The 12,503-nt window shown below is 37.5% G+C and overlaps 2 protein-coding genes across 6 annotated transcripts in view; both read left to right on the top strand.

Moving 5' to 3' along the window:
- The window catches only part of LOC143715301 (NACHT, LRR and PYD domains-containing protein 3-like), a 113,052-nt gene that overhangs the window by 9,745 nt on the left and 90,804 nt on the right, over positions 1–12,503 (top strand). For 4 of the 5 annotated variants that reach the window (XR_013195711.1, XM_077206991.1, XM_077206994.1 and 1 more), the window contains 2 exons: positions 315–485; positions 2,722–2,892. Coding sequence is in view for 4 of the 5 variants with exons in the window: in XM_077206991.1 (XP_077063106.1) it covers positions 315–485; positions 2,722–2,892 (342 nt within the window). In the remaining variant the exon portion in view is untranslated. The remainder of the gene's footprint in view (positions 1–314; positions 486–2,721; positions 2,893–12,503) is intronic. The other variant, XM_077206995.1, reaches the window with a different exon arrangement.
- chordc1a (cysteine and histidine-rich domain (CHORD) containing 1a) overlaps positions 1–12,503 on the top strand; it is a 155,807-nt gene that overhangs the window by 68,050 nt on the left and 75,254 nt on the right. The gene's annotated exons all lie outside the window — the stretch shown is intronic.

Below are 12,503 nucleotides of genomic sequence, written 5' to 3'. Positions count from 1 at the left end.
AAAATAACAGTTAATAAATCTTCAGTGCTGCAGATGTTGTCTAGAGTTCAGTGGTCAGTATTTTGATGTGTTTCATAAACCGTGACAAAGTAAAATAAATAATTCAGGTTTACTAGTTGAATGTTTTTTGCAAACAAAGAAGGAATTTAAATATTTAAAATAAATGATAAAAGAAATTTAGACCAAGTAAACAACTGGAGAAACAGCTCATTTATTGAGTAGCTCAAATCTCCTAAAAAACATTTGATGTATGGTTTACATAGCAGACTCTAGATGGACAATTAAACATTAATGTGTGTCATTGTTCTCAACAGGTTGTATTATTGTGATCTCACAGATGAAGGTTTTGCTGCTCTGACTTCAGCTCTGAGATCAAACCCTGAACACCTGAGAGAACTGAATCTGTCTGGGAATAAAATAGGAAAATCAGTGAATCTGCTGTCTGATTTACTAAAGAATCCTCACTGTAAACTGGAGAAACTGTGGTAAGATCATATTTGACTCTCACACATGAATCACAATGTAAAGTATATTTGAAGTGTTCAGCCTCTTTCTGCTGCTGTGAGTTCAGATTATTGAGCTGTAAATGATTGAACACGTTTTACATCAATCAATGACACATTTGCTCCGGGCAGAGTTCAAGTTCATTGTCGCGCTGTGGTAAGACTGTTTAGCGAGATCAAAGTGCATTCCGTATCAGTTCAATACGGAACAAGACTTTTATGTGTCAAATACGGGACGGTTCCGTATTATACGGAACGGTTGGCAAGTATATTTGAAGTGTTCAGCCTCTTTCTGCTGCTGTGAGTTCCGATTATTGAGCTGTAAATGATTGAACACATGAGCTGATCCTCAATTATGGAGGACCAGCTCTACCATATTTAAAAATAAATACAGAAATAAATAAATGCTCAATAAATAAATAAGCATACAATTAATTGCCCCAAAAAATACAATAAACAAATAAATGTAGGTAGAAATTAAATTATACAGTGAGACATAAATGTATATATCTCTTAATTAGCTTCTTTATTTATCCATCTTTGTAATAATTACCTTATTTATTTATTGTTCGCTATAATCTTCAACTTTATTTATTAATTACTTATTTTTTTAAAGTATTTATTTATGTGCATGTTATAATATTTTTGTCTGTTTTATTCTTCCTTTGTATTTTTTTTACCCTATTATTCTTCAATGCTATTTATTTCTGCCTGTCGTTTTTACGTTTATGTATGCATTTCAGCCTCATTATGCAAATGAGGAGGGGCTGTGTCTTAAGGGGTCAACTTCTGCCCATTGGTTGGTTTGCATTTTACTGCATCGGTCGAATCTACATGGCTTTTCCCCGCCATAAAGCATTGTTTAGTGGCAGTAATGCAACTCATTGGATGCCAGCAGCCGTAAAATTCCAAAGAAGAAGAAGAAGAAGAAGAAGAAGCATTGTTTTCAAACTCAGCAGGCAGACTTCAGTGTCCGACCTCTTAAGGGAAGCTGCTAATAGACTGCTAGACCGCTTCCTCCAGATTCTGAAAAACTACATTGTCGACATCTGTGTCCATGTGTGCCGCTAACTGAATAACACGTTCTGTCAGAGCGTCCAAACGAAAAATAATAAAGTCAATACTTATAACGTTAGCATTGTTTTAAAAAACAGTTGCTAAATGCCTCAGCTCACTGACAACTTCATCGTAGGTAGCCATCTTTGTTGTGACTGTGGCCGGTGGCATGTAGATTCGACCGATGCAGTAAAATGCTAACCAACCAATGGGCAGAAGTTGACCCCTTAAGACACAGCCCCTCCTCATTTGCATAATGAGGCAGAAATGCATACAGAAATGTAAAAACGACAGGCAGAAATAAATAGCATTGAAGAAATAAATAGGGTAAAAAAATACAAAGGAAGAATAACAGACAAAAATATTCTAACATACACATAAATATATAAGGTAATTATTACAAAGGTGAATAAATAAAGAAGCTTATTAAGAGATATATACATTTATGTCTCACTATATAATTTAATTTCTACCTACATTTATTTGTTTATTGTATTTTTTGGGCGATTAATTGTATGCTTATTTATTTATTGAGCATTTATTTATTTCTGTATTTATTTTTAAATATGGTAGAGCTGGTCCTCCATACCTCATTAACATGACACTGCAGGATTGAGAGTCACACTGAAATACACATTTCACAGACAATCAACATTTCAGTCGCTTGACTTTAAACAGACTCAAGCTCAACACCGTCAGAACTGAGAAATGAAGAACATACTGGATTCATTCTTACTGTTAATTATGTTCATCTTTCTGCATTGACTCTTAAGTATTGTTTTTAATTTTGTAAAATGAAAACACACACGCACACACACACGCACACACACTAATTGATACTCCATGCATATTACATAGGTTAATTTTACTGTAACTTACTAGATCTGTACTATGTAGTGAATAGTCTCATTTATTAAAGCAGACTGAACACAAGACTGACTTTTAATATTGTGCAAATAAGAGATTATTTTTCCTGATTGATTGATTGATACTTTAGATGTTGTATGATCATGTTTTGTGACATTTTAGATCTCAATCTAATGATCCCTCAAACATATTAATTTGTGCTTTAAGTTTGAACTTTTTCTTTAATAATGGATTCACTGCTAAACTGATCTGATCTGAACTGAGAGAGTGAAGTGTGTGTCATTGTTCTCTACAGGTTGAGTAATTGTGATCTCACACATGAAGGTTTTGCTGCTCTGACTTCAGCTCTGAGATCAAACCCTGAACACCTGAGATATCTGAATCTGTCTGGGAATAAAATAGGAAAATCAGTGAATCTGCTGTCTGATGTACTACAGAATCCTCACTGTAAACTGGAGAAACTGTGGTAAGATCATATTTGAGTCTCACACATGAATCACAATGTAAAGTATATTTGAAGTGTTCAGCCTCTTTCTGCTGCTGTGAGTTCAGATTATTGAGCTGTAAATGATAGAACACGTTTTACATCAATCAATTACACGTTTGTTCCGGGCAGAGTTCAGGTTCAATGCAGGGGCGCAGATGGCACTAGGGACGGGGGGGACATGACCCCCCCAGATTCATAGTGACCCGATCCGTCCCCCGCCCTCACTATCCCTACGAAAGGCGACAAAAATCGGTAAAACAGAGGATTAACCAGTGTTTTCGCCAAGTACATTAGCCAAAGTAGTGTCCCGGCCCGCCGCTGCTTCAGAATCGGGTCGGGGCAGACGCCGACTGACACACAATAATAATCTATACCGGTCACCATTACTTTGTTTGTACCCACGTTCTCACAACACGCTGTTCTGTTGTCAATAAACACACGATGCCATCATGCCACCGACGTTTACACTCTCTTCTGGGTGTGTGCTACGACTCCTGAGTGACGTCGCCGGGGTCCTATGAGGAGCTGGTAGCTGCCTCAATCGTGCCTTTAGGGGCGGGCCGGTAACCATAGTGATCATATACAATCTATGACTGAGCTGAGTCGGTGATTTTCTGAACTGAAAAAAATCGACTGTATAAATGCCACATAAAGGCAATGAAGAGACAAAAAACAATCACCTCATTTTTTCAAAAACAAACAATGTAAGTATCCTATGCCTGTTGACTTTCCCAGATGTGGCAGATTAGATTTGTTAAGGGGAATAGCTAGTCTGACAATAATGGCAAGAAGGCTTTTGCACTTAGTAAACACAGCAAAATGTGGAGACCATAACTATGCATTTAGGTGAGTGGACAGAGACAAATAATGAATGAACACAAAAAGAATGGTTAGATAAATCAAACAATTTATCGTCGTCAGGAAATAATGTTTTATCTTATCATTTAACCCATTGTACTGTATAAATTGACTGAGGTATGTTCACTGTCATGTAAGCCACTATAAAAATAATCATAATAAGTAAATTTGTGTGGTGCAAGGTTTATGCAAACAACAAATAAAGGCCTACATAAACTTTTGACATCCTCTTATAGCAGGAAATCATGTTTTTTCTATTGTATGGACTGGAGCAACGGAGGATATAGATTCTTAAATTATGGGCTATGAAAAACATTTCTTAATTTGTCATACATCATTTGAAAGATATTTCTAATCTATAAATTGCAACAAACTTGTAATTAACACTTAAATTTAAAATTGAGTTATTCTTAGACATTTTTGAAATAGTAGTTTTAGCCATTAATTCTCAGGAATATGTTGTATTTCACATTGTTGTGAAATTCTATAGAGGTATAGAGGGTTATAAGATTTAAAATGTTGTCCTCCTGGCCTGCATTTCTGATGACAATAAGGCAGGCCCTAGTCCAGAGGTCTTCAATCCTGCTCCTGGAGGGCCACAGTTTAGTTCCAACCTGCTTCAGCACACCTGCCTTTGTATATTCAAGCGATCCTGAAGAGCTTGATGAGCTGTGTGTTTCAGGTGTGTTTGATTAGGGTTGGAACTAAACTCTGCAGGACAGTGGCCCTCCAGGGGCCTGTACCATGATGGTAGTTGAACAAACTCAGGGTTACAGGATTAGTTTTGAGTTGACAAAACCAAACCAATCCAACCAGGCTTTGTTGGTACCATGATACTGATCATCAACTTTCTCTGTCAACTCAGGCTTTGATCCTGAGTTTAGGAGTTTAAGTGTGACATCAGTAGCGAACAGCCAATCACATGTTGAGAGAGTGAAACTGAGATTAATTTCTCGCGAGAGAATCAACGCAATTCACTTATTAAATAAAAGTATTAAAATATTAAGAATTTAAACAAATTTACACAGCAAGAAGAAGATGGCTATCTATGAAAGAGGAAAACTAAAAGAAAAAGTCTCGCTACTGTATATCAGTGCAAGTAAAAGTTGTGAAGTTATTTTATACAGCTGATAAAGGTATAGAGAGAATTGAACATTTAAGCTCACAGGTAGTCATTTTATAGCTTCATCTATTGATGCTAAAGCGAATTTATATTACCTTTATATATGTATTCATTTAAACTGCGTAATAATAATTAACTGAAATTGTACATGTGTGATTAAGGGTATAATAATTACATAAATAATATCTAAATCATACAAATGTATTATTCTAAATATGCATCACTAAAAACCAGACAATTTTGTCTTTAAAAATAATTTGCTATGTAGTGACCTTTAATTTGGAGTAGAAACAGGTGGAGTGACTTTATCGCATCAGTCATGTGACACTTTGCTCACAGCTGATTGGTCCAAGTTCGGTTTGCAACCTCTTACCTGGAACATAACCTGCCCCGGACCAGGTTAGCCGTGGAGCGTAAGTTACTATGGCGATGAACACTGCTAAAAGCCAAACCACTTTCACGGTCCCTAAAACCCAGGGTTGACGCAAACTAAACTGAAACATAGCTGGCTAGCCACCTAAACCGGCTTCATGGTATAGGCCCCAGGAGCAGGATTGAAGACCTCTGCCCTAGTCAGGCAAGTGAGGATCTGCAGGAGGGCAGCCATAAAACATACTTTGCTGAAGACATGAAGTTTTGGTGGGTGATTGGCATACTAGTCAAATAATAGTATGATCATGCATTGCTAGTGGTGATCAGGTAGGCCTTTGTTTACCTTTGTTCATTGTTGTTTATCCATGATTTCAAATAAGAATCCCCCAATGGCTTTTTAGTGCAAATCATTAGCCCAAATTACGCAAAGTAACTACTTGAGCACTAGTTAAAGCCCAAATTACGCAAAATAACGAATTTAGTTTAAATCATTTGCTGACAGCGTGGTCCCCCCCAGTTAAAAAATCCTATCTGCGCCACTGGTTCAATGTCACGCTGTGGAAAGACTGTTTAACGAGATCATGTCAGGGTCACCACTTTGTAAGCCCGTCTATTGGTCCAATGAGGGTTTCCAATAAAACAGGTGAAGGTCTCTGCGTGTTACTGTCTTTCCTTTTACGCAACACAACAAGATTAAATGTAACACAATTTCTCATATGTATTAACTCGTTATTTCATCTGACTCCATAAATGAAAAAGGTTTTAATGATATCCGTGCATCATTAAATGTGAGCGAATGTTTGATTATTCTTTTTTAACTCTTAATTATATTTTACCCGCTTCGATTAGGAAACTATACCGCTTTGAGGTCCGTGCGTCTTTCGCACGTCTCCGACACAATCTTGTCAGTTCTAGTCATCGAACAGGGGCGAATGGTTATATATCTGAAACTTGCTGTATTCACACGTACACACATAGGATAGGTGTGTCACAGGGTACCAAAGAATGCAAGGAGAAAAGAAATTTTATATATATATATATATATATATATATATAATTACAATTAGAAATTGTAACCAATTACAAATAGGTTACAATTACAACAACAATTACAATTTAACAATATTTCAAGTGTATTCTTTCTTTGTAAAAAAGTATACATTTTATCATACGTATTTAAAAAGGTAAAGATTCATTAGTTTGAATATTGGAACAAACACTATAATATCATCTTAGTTGATAATTCAAAATACCTACTTTATTTTTGACAAAACATCATACTATAGTATATTTAACATGTGAGCAGAAATTGGCGAACAAAAGCTTACCTATTTAATGTGGCAGTAGTCTTTTTTTACAGTAAAAACTTTATAATCTATCCAAAACTAATCAACGAAAACTTGTCTAAACATTCATATTTATTCTACTCCGTAACATATCGTGTTTATGATATATTAGCATATACATGTTAATTTGCAGTTTGTTGCTTATACAGACATTTTATTTCAACATTTTTTATTTCAGTCTATTTTTAGTCATCTCAGTAGGCTATAGCAATATAGTTTGGACGTGTTCATGTAAAAATAACATGTTTACTGATTTCCATTACACGAGAGTAGATGTTAAAACTTCATGCTGATTTGTACTCTGCTTTCGCCAAGATAAGCCCCAACTAAGACATAGCTTTACAGTAACCTATACTTCTCCATCCATTTACGCTTCTTTCCAAATAGTGATGTGAATCTCCTTCTGTCTGGTGTTAATATTTGCGCGTCAGCACATACAATGGCTGCAACCACAGTGCGATCCCCTCATGACAACCGTCTGGATTGAGCAGAGTAGAGGACATCTCTAGGGTCTTCAAGTGGGCACCTTCCGTCCTCAGTGTTTCGTCTACTAGCCCACGACACCTCAAGAGGGCTCGACAGTGACTCTGGCGTCCCAGTCATCCCCCTCCGTCCCCCACTCAACTCAGCCCAGCTTACTGACCTACTTTACCTCATGTTGTTCCAACCCCGTAAGACCTTCGTTCATCTTCGGAACAGGAATTAAGATATTTTTGATGAAATCTGAGAGCTGGATCACTCCTCCATACTCCTCCATAGGCCTCTTCAGGGATTGAAACTTGCCAGCCCCGAAAAGTCATTAAAGACATCGTTAAAATAGTCCAAGTGACTACAGTGGCTCAATCTTAAATTTATCAAGCGACGAGAATACTTTTTGTGCACAAAAACAAACAAAAATAACGACTTTATTTCAACTATTCATTTCCTTCTATGTTGGCCTCTAGACAGTTAACTTAGTGTAATAGCGTAGAGCTACGTCACACGTAGGCTCACTATTGGCCGACGCTGGTCATGTGGGTGATGCGTGTGACGTATAACAACAGAAGCTCTACGCTTTTACACTAGTGAACTGACTCGAGGCCCACAGAGAAGGACATGAATAGTTGAAATAAAGTAGTTATTTTTGGTTTTTTTGCGCACAAAAAGTATTCTCGTCGTTTGATTAAAGTAAGATTGAGCCACTGTAGTCACTTGGACTATTTTAACGATGTCTGTAATAACTTCTCGGTGCCTGCAAGTTCAATCACTGAAGAAGCCTATGGAGGAGTGATTCAGCTCTCAGATTTCATCAAAAATATCTTAATTCGTGTTCCAAAGATGAACGAAGGTCTTACGGGGTTGAACAGGGTAAGTAAATATTGACAGAATTTTCATTTTTGGGTGAACTAACCCTTTAAGAATAAATAACTTACTACATCAGCTGGATCCGTTTCTCCTAGAAATGAAACTTACAGCACTTCTGGTACATTTTCCAGGATTATTAGATAGTATTATTCCTCACAGCGTAGCAAGACGAGGTAAAGTGCAAGATTTTTATTAAACATGATGTGTTTTATAGAGCTGAAGGGGGGTTGGTATGTTTGCATGGCTTGCCTCAGATCATTTGCGTTTGAATAGCGTGCGCTCTCCGTGGGCGTGTCAAATTAACACGTAATCAGGTAAAATGAGCTGAAAAGAAAAAGACTGACATCTCTCTCTTTTAAATTAAATTAATTCATTTATAAATTAATTCATTTAAAAGAAGAGAGTTCAAGCTTCATTATGGAAAAACACACGTGCCTGTATGACAAGTATTCATGGAGTTACAGTTAATTTTAAGACGTGTTTCAGAATGGACTTCACTGACAGAGAGAAGGCAAAACTCGCATCATGTTTATTTTTCTTTATTTGACAAAAAGCACAAATACTTTCTTTTTATTGTGAGTATACACAAAAAAATAGACACTTAACAGGATCGAATGATGTATAACACTTATATGTAAGATCAAAATCAACTGAGTATTTTGAGTCTCTTTTGCACTGATAAGAACAAAAAGCGAGACTATCGCGCCGGGTTAATTTAATAGTTTTACTTCAGTAGAGGTTTTGGTCACTATTCCAGAGGTTAGTCAGTCAATTACTTATCTTTTAATAGTTTTGGATTGGCCAAGCCCGTGATTTCTCACATACACTTATCTTAAGTAACATTTAATTAAAACAGAAGTCATATTTCTGAAAATGCACTTTCTGTAAAGCTGCTTTGAAACAATATGTATTGTAAAAAAGCGCTATACAAATAAATTTGAATTGAATTAGACGCACTCGGATCTAAGTTGACCAAACAGCATTCGCTGAATCTTAGATGGGAATACCCGCCTCCGCACCCAAGCACGCTTGAAATGATGATAGATAATTAGTCATCACTAATTTCCGATGCAAAACTTGTAGAAGTATACGATTCTGATTATCTATTTGGGAAAAAATAACCTTAGAGTCAGTCAGAATAAAATCAAACGTTTACAATTTATTGACCTGGTAATGAAGCAATTATTCAGAATCCAATTCACTAGAATAAAATCATTAGTTAATCATATCATAACAACAATTCAGAAATCGAGGAATTTGTAGAAATCATTACCTGGCAGCGAAAATTACACACAGCGGTTTGTGTGGGAAGTCAACCTACAGACTTCCCAAACTTTTCCGCTCCTTTTCCTTATAAACCCAGATAATTGCTTACCAAATGGTGGTCTGTCATTATAATTAGATTTTGGTCCCCTATTGACGGATTCACAACTGTGGGATCAGATATTGTACTTGAATGGGTTCTTGTTTTACATACAGGGGATAGTCTGAATGGAGGATCTGGGGGAGGGAACACCAGGAACACCTGGGGGCAGTCATGGCCTAATGGTAACAGAGTTGGACTGGTGACCCAAAGGTTGCTGGTTGGATTCCAGTACCGACAGGAATATGACTGAGGTGTCCTTGAGCAAGGCACCTAACCCCCAATCGCTCCCCGGGCGCCACTCAAGGCTGCCCGCTGCTCCGGGTGTGTGTATCCACGTTTGTGTGTGTGTGTTCACTACTCACTACTCTGCTCCTAATGTGTGTGCATTTACTTGGATGGGTTAAATGCAGAGGTCAAATTCCAAGTATGGGTTACCATACTTGGCCATCACGTGTCACTTTCACTTCACTTTCACTTTAAGGGACACATAACTTTTCTCATATTTCACAACTTCTTCTAGCTTTTCATGATTGTTGGGAGAATGAGACCATTTTATCAGGCGCACAGAGACACTTTAAACGAGACCAAACATGTATAGTTACTTTTCTGTACACACATAACATAGCATGGGTTTTCAGTGAGTCCAGGTGAGGAGAAGAAGAGGGAAGAAGGGGGAGAGTGTCAAAGGGAGGTGTGAGGTGTGAGCATCCCTGTGGGCTGCTTCTCGGCTGTTGCTGTTACATACTTGTGCAAGGGAGGGTTCAAATGTTAATTCTCAGGAGAGCCTTTTGTTCTCTCTAGGGGTACAGCCCTAATATCAAACTAACCATCAAACACTTCAGGTTTTGGCCTAAGATCAGAGGAAACTTTTAGGATATGCAAATTCTGTCTCAGACGGCCAAAATCGCACAGTGTGCAGTCGGCTTAACAGTAAAACTAACCTATGTAGTGAAAAGTGTCATTTATGAAAGCAGATTTTGCATGAGAATTAATTTTGATGTAGTGTGAAGTGGTTTTCAATCTTTGTGGAAAATAACTTCGCAGAGATCTTTGATGCCAATGGCGCTCTAACGCTCTGGCCCTCGGCCCACTGGCCCTCTGGCCTTCCAGCGCGCTCCCGAGTATTTTTGGGTTCAGACTTTATACATACATCTTCTCCCATAGAAGGTAACACACCCTTTAGATAGTTTTAGGTAAAAATCTCATACCATGTGACTTCTCACACCTGGGTCTCTCACAACATGCCTTTGGTGTGGGAGACCCAGGTTCAAATCCACTGTGAGACACCAATATGTCCCGGAGCAAGACACTTAACCACTAGTTGCTCCAGAGGCGTGCTACCTCTGACATGTATAGCAATTGTAAGTCGCTTTGGATAAAAGCGTCAGCTAAATGAATAATTGTAAATGTAAATATAAATATATATAAATATAGCTGCGAGCAGCGATTGCGGGCCCAAGCCGGTGGCACTGCAACCCCGGTTCCTTTAGTTACCTAAAGGCTTTGGCCCTTCATCGCTGCTCGCAGCTATATATATATATATATATATATATATATATATATATTTATATATTTATATATGTATATATTATATATATATATATATATATATATATAAATATATATAAATAAGAAGCCGGTGGCACCGCAACCTGGTGCCTTTAGGGTTATTGTGCACGAAGTGCAAAAACGTAACCCTGCTTTGACTGTCGAAAAGAAGTGTGCTGTAGAGCTTGCATCAGTTTGGGTGCAGCAAGTGCGCATCGAGGGCACATATCAACCTCAAAGTATGCGTAAGCAACCTGCTGAAACCTAAAATGAAAAATGAGACACCTCATGCATGGGTCTCATGGATTTAACGGACACATGAAATAAGTACACAAGACCGAGTATTCATATGAAGTGTGCCATTTGGGACAGGGCCTATGATCTTGAACCACAATAGCCACATATATGAGAAAATTTAAATATAGAATATTTTTTTATGTCATAGGATGTCATAGCTCAATATGTTTTTCAGCACTTAAATGTGTAAATATAGAAGCCCAGTATTTATCTGGAGGTCTTTGTACAGGTTTATTAATGTAATTATATTTTACTCTTATGTGTCCTATGATATGCAATGGAAGTAAATTTTAATGTTTAACATGGGTGTATTCACAACACATAGCATATGATATAATATCTTAAGATTATTCATCATTATGTTGTCTCTTTCTGTTCTGAATATCATTAAAACAGAAAAGGCAAACTAAATGTTCCTTAATTTTAATTAACACTAACTTTATTCTCATCTGAATTATAAATAATTGATTTCCGTATAAAATGATTTCCGCGCCTCTCTCTCTCTCTCTCACACACAGTTCGATCGCGCCCGCGCCTCTCTCTCTCTCTCTCTCTCTCTCTCTCTCTCTCTCTCTCACACACAGTTCGATCGCGCCCGCGCCTCTCTCTCTCTCTCTCTCTCTCTCTCCCTCTCTCTCTCTCTCTCTCACACACACAGTTCGATCGCGCCCGCGCCTCTCTCACTCACACACACACACACACACACACACACAGTTCGATCGCCCCCGAAAATCCCCCAAAAAAGGAAGTTGTTGGAAGGCCCTGCTGATAAAAAAGTAAAAAGAATAGATGGCATTCACATGAGCCAGACTGACACTGAGAGCGAAAGTGACATTTCAGAATTCAGTGTCACTGCTAGTCTGCCACAAAGTGGTTTCTCTAGCCGAACGTACACTGTTGTGGATATTAAGTCATTTTTGAAAATGACGAAAAATGTGAAAAATGTCAAACTAGAGGAGTATTTTCCAGACATAATACAGTTCATTGAGAAGGTAAAGATTTTTAGAAGTGAAAGTCGTTTCACTAATCAAGAGGTTTACCGTCTTAAGAAAATTATTACGAAATTAAGTAGTCAGTCAGGCGGACCCAATGAAAACAGCCAGAATGGGTAAATTTATTCATCTTTTATGGCTTTATTTCTTTTGCTCTCTTTCTTTATCCTTTATGGGGGAAATACATTTTGCTTCCTTGAATGTTAATGGAGCAAGAGATTTTAAGAAGAGAGCTCAAGTATTTGAATTAATGAAATATAAGAAAATTGATGTGTTGTTTGTACAAGAGACACATACTGATGTATCAAATGCTGTAGAATGGGTAAAAGAATTTGATGGATTAG

The sequence above is a fragment of the Siphateles boraxobius genome, unplaced genomic scaffold (genome assembly GCF_051911475.1).
Source record: "Siphateles boraxobius isolate OS27281-9 unplaced genomic scaffold, OSU_SipBor_1 6, whole genome shotgun sequence".
Lineage (NCBI taxonomy): Eukaryota > Metazoa > Chordata > Actinopteri > Cypriniformes > Leuciscidae > Siphateles > Siphateles boraxobius.
This window is presented reverse-complemented; position numbering and strand designations above follow the sequence as displayed.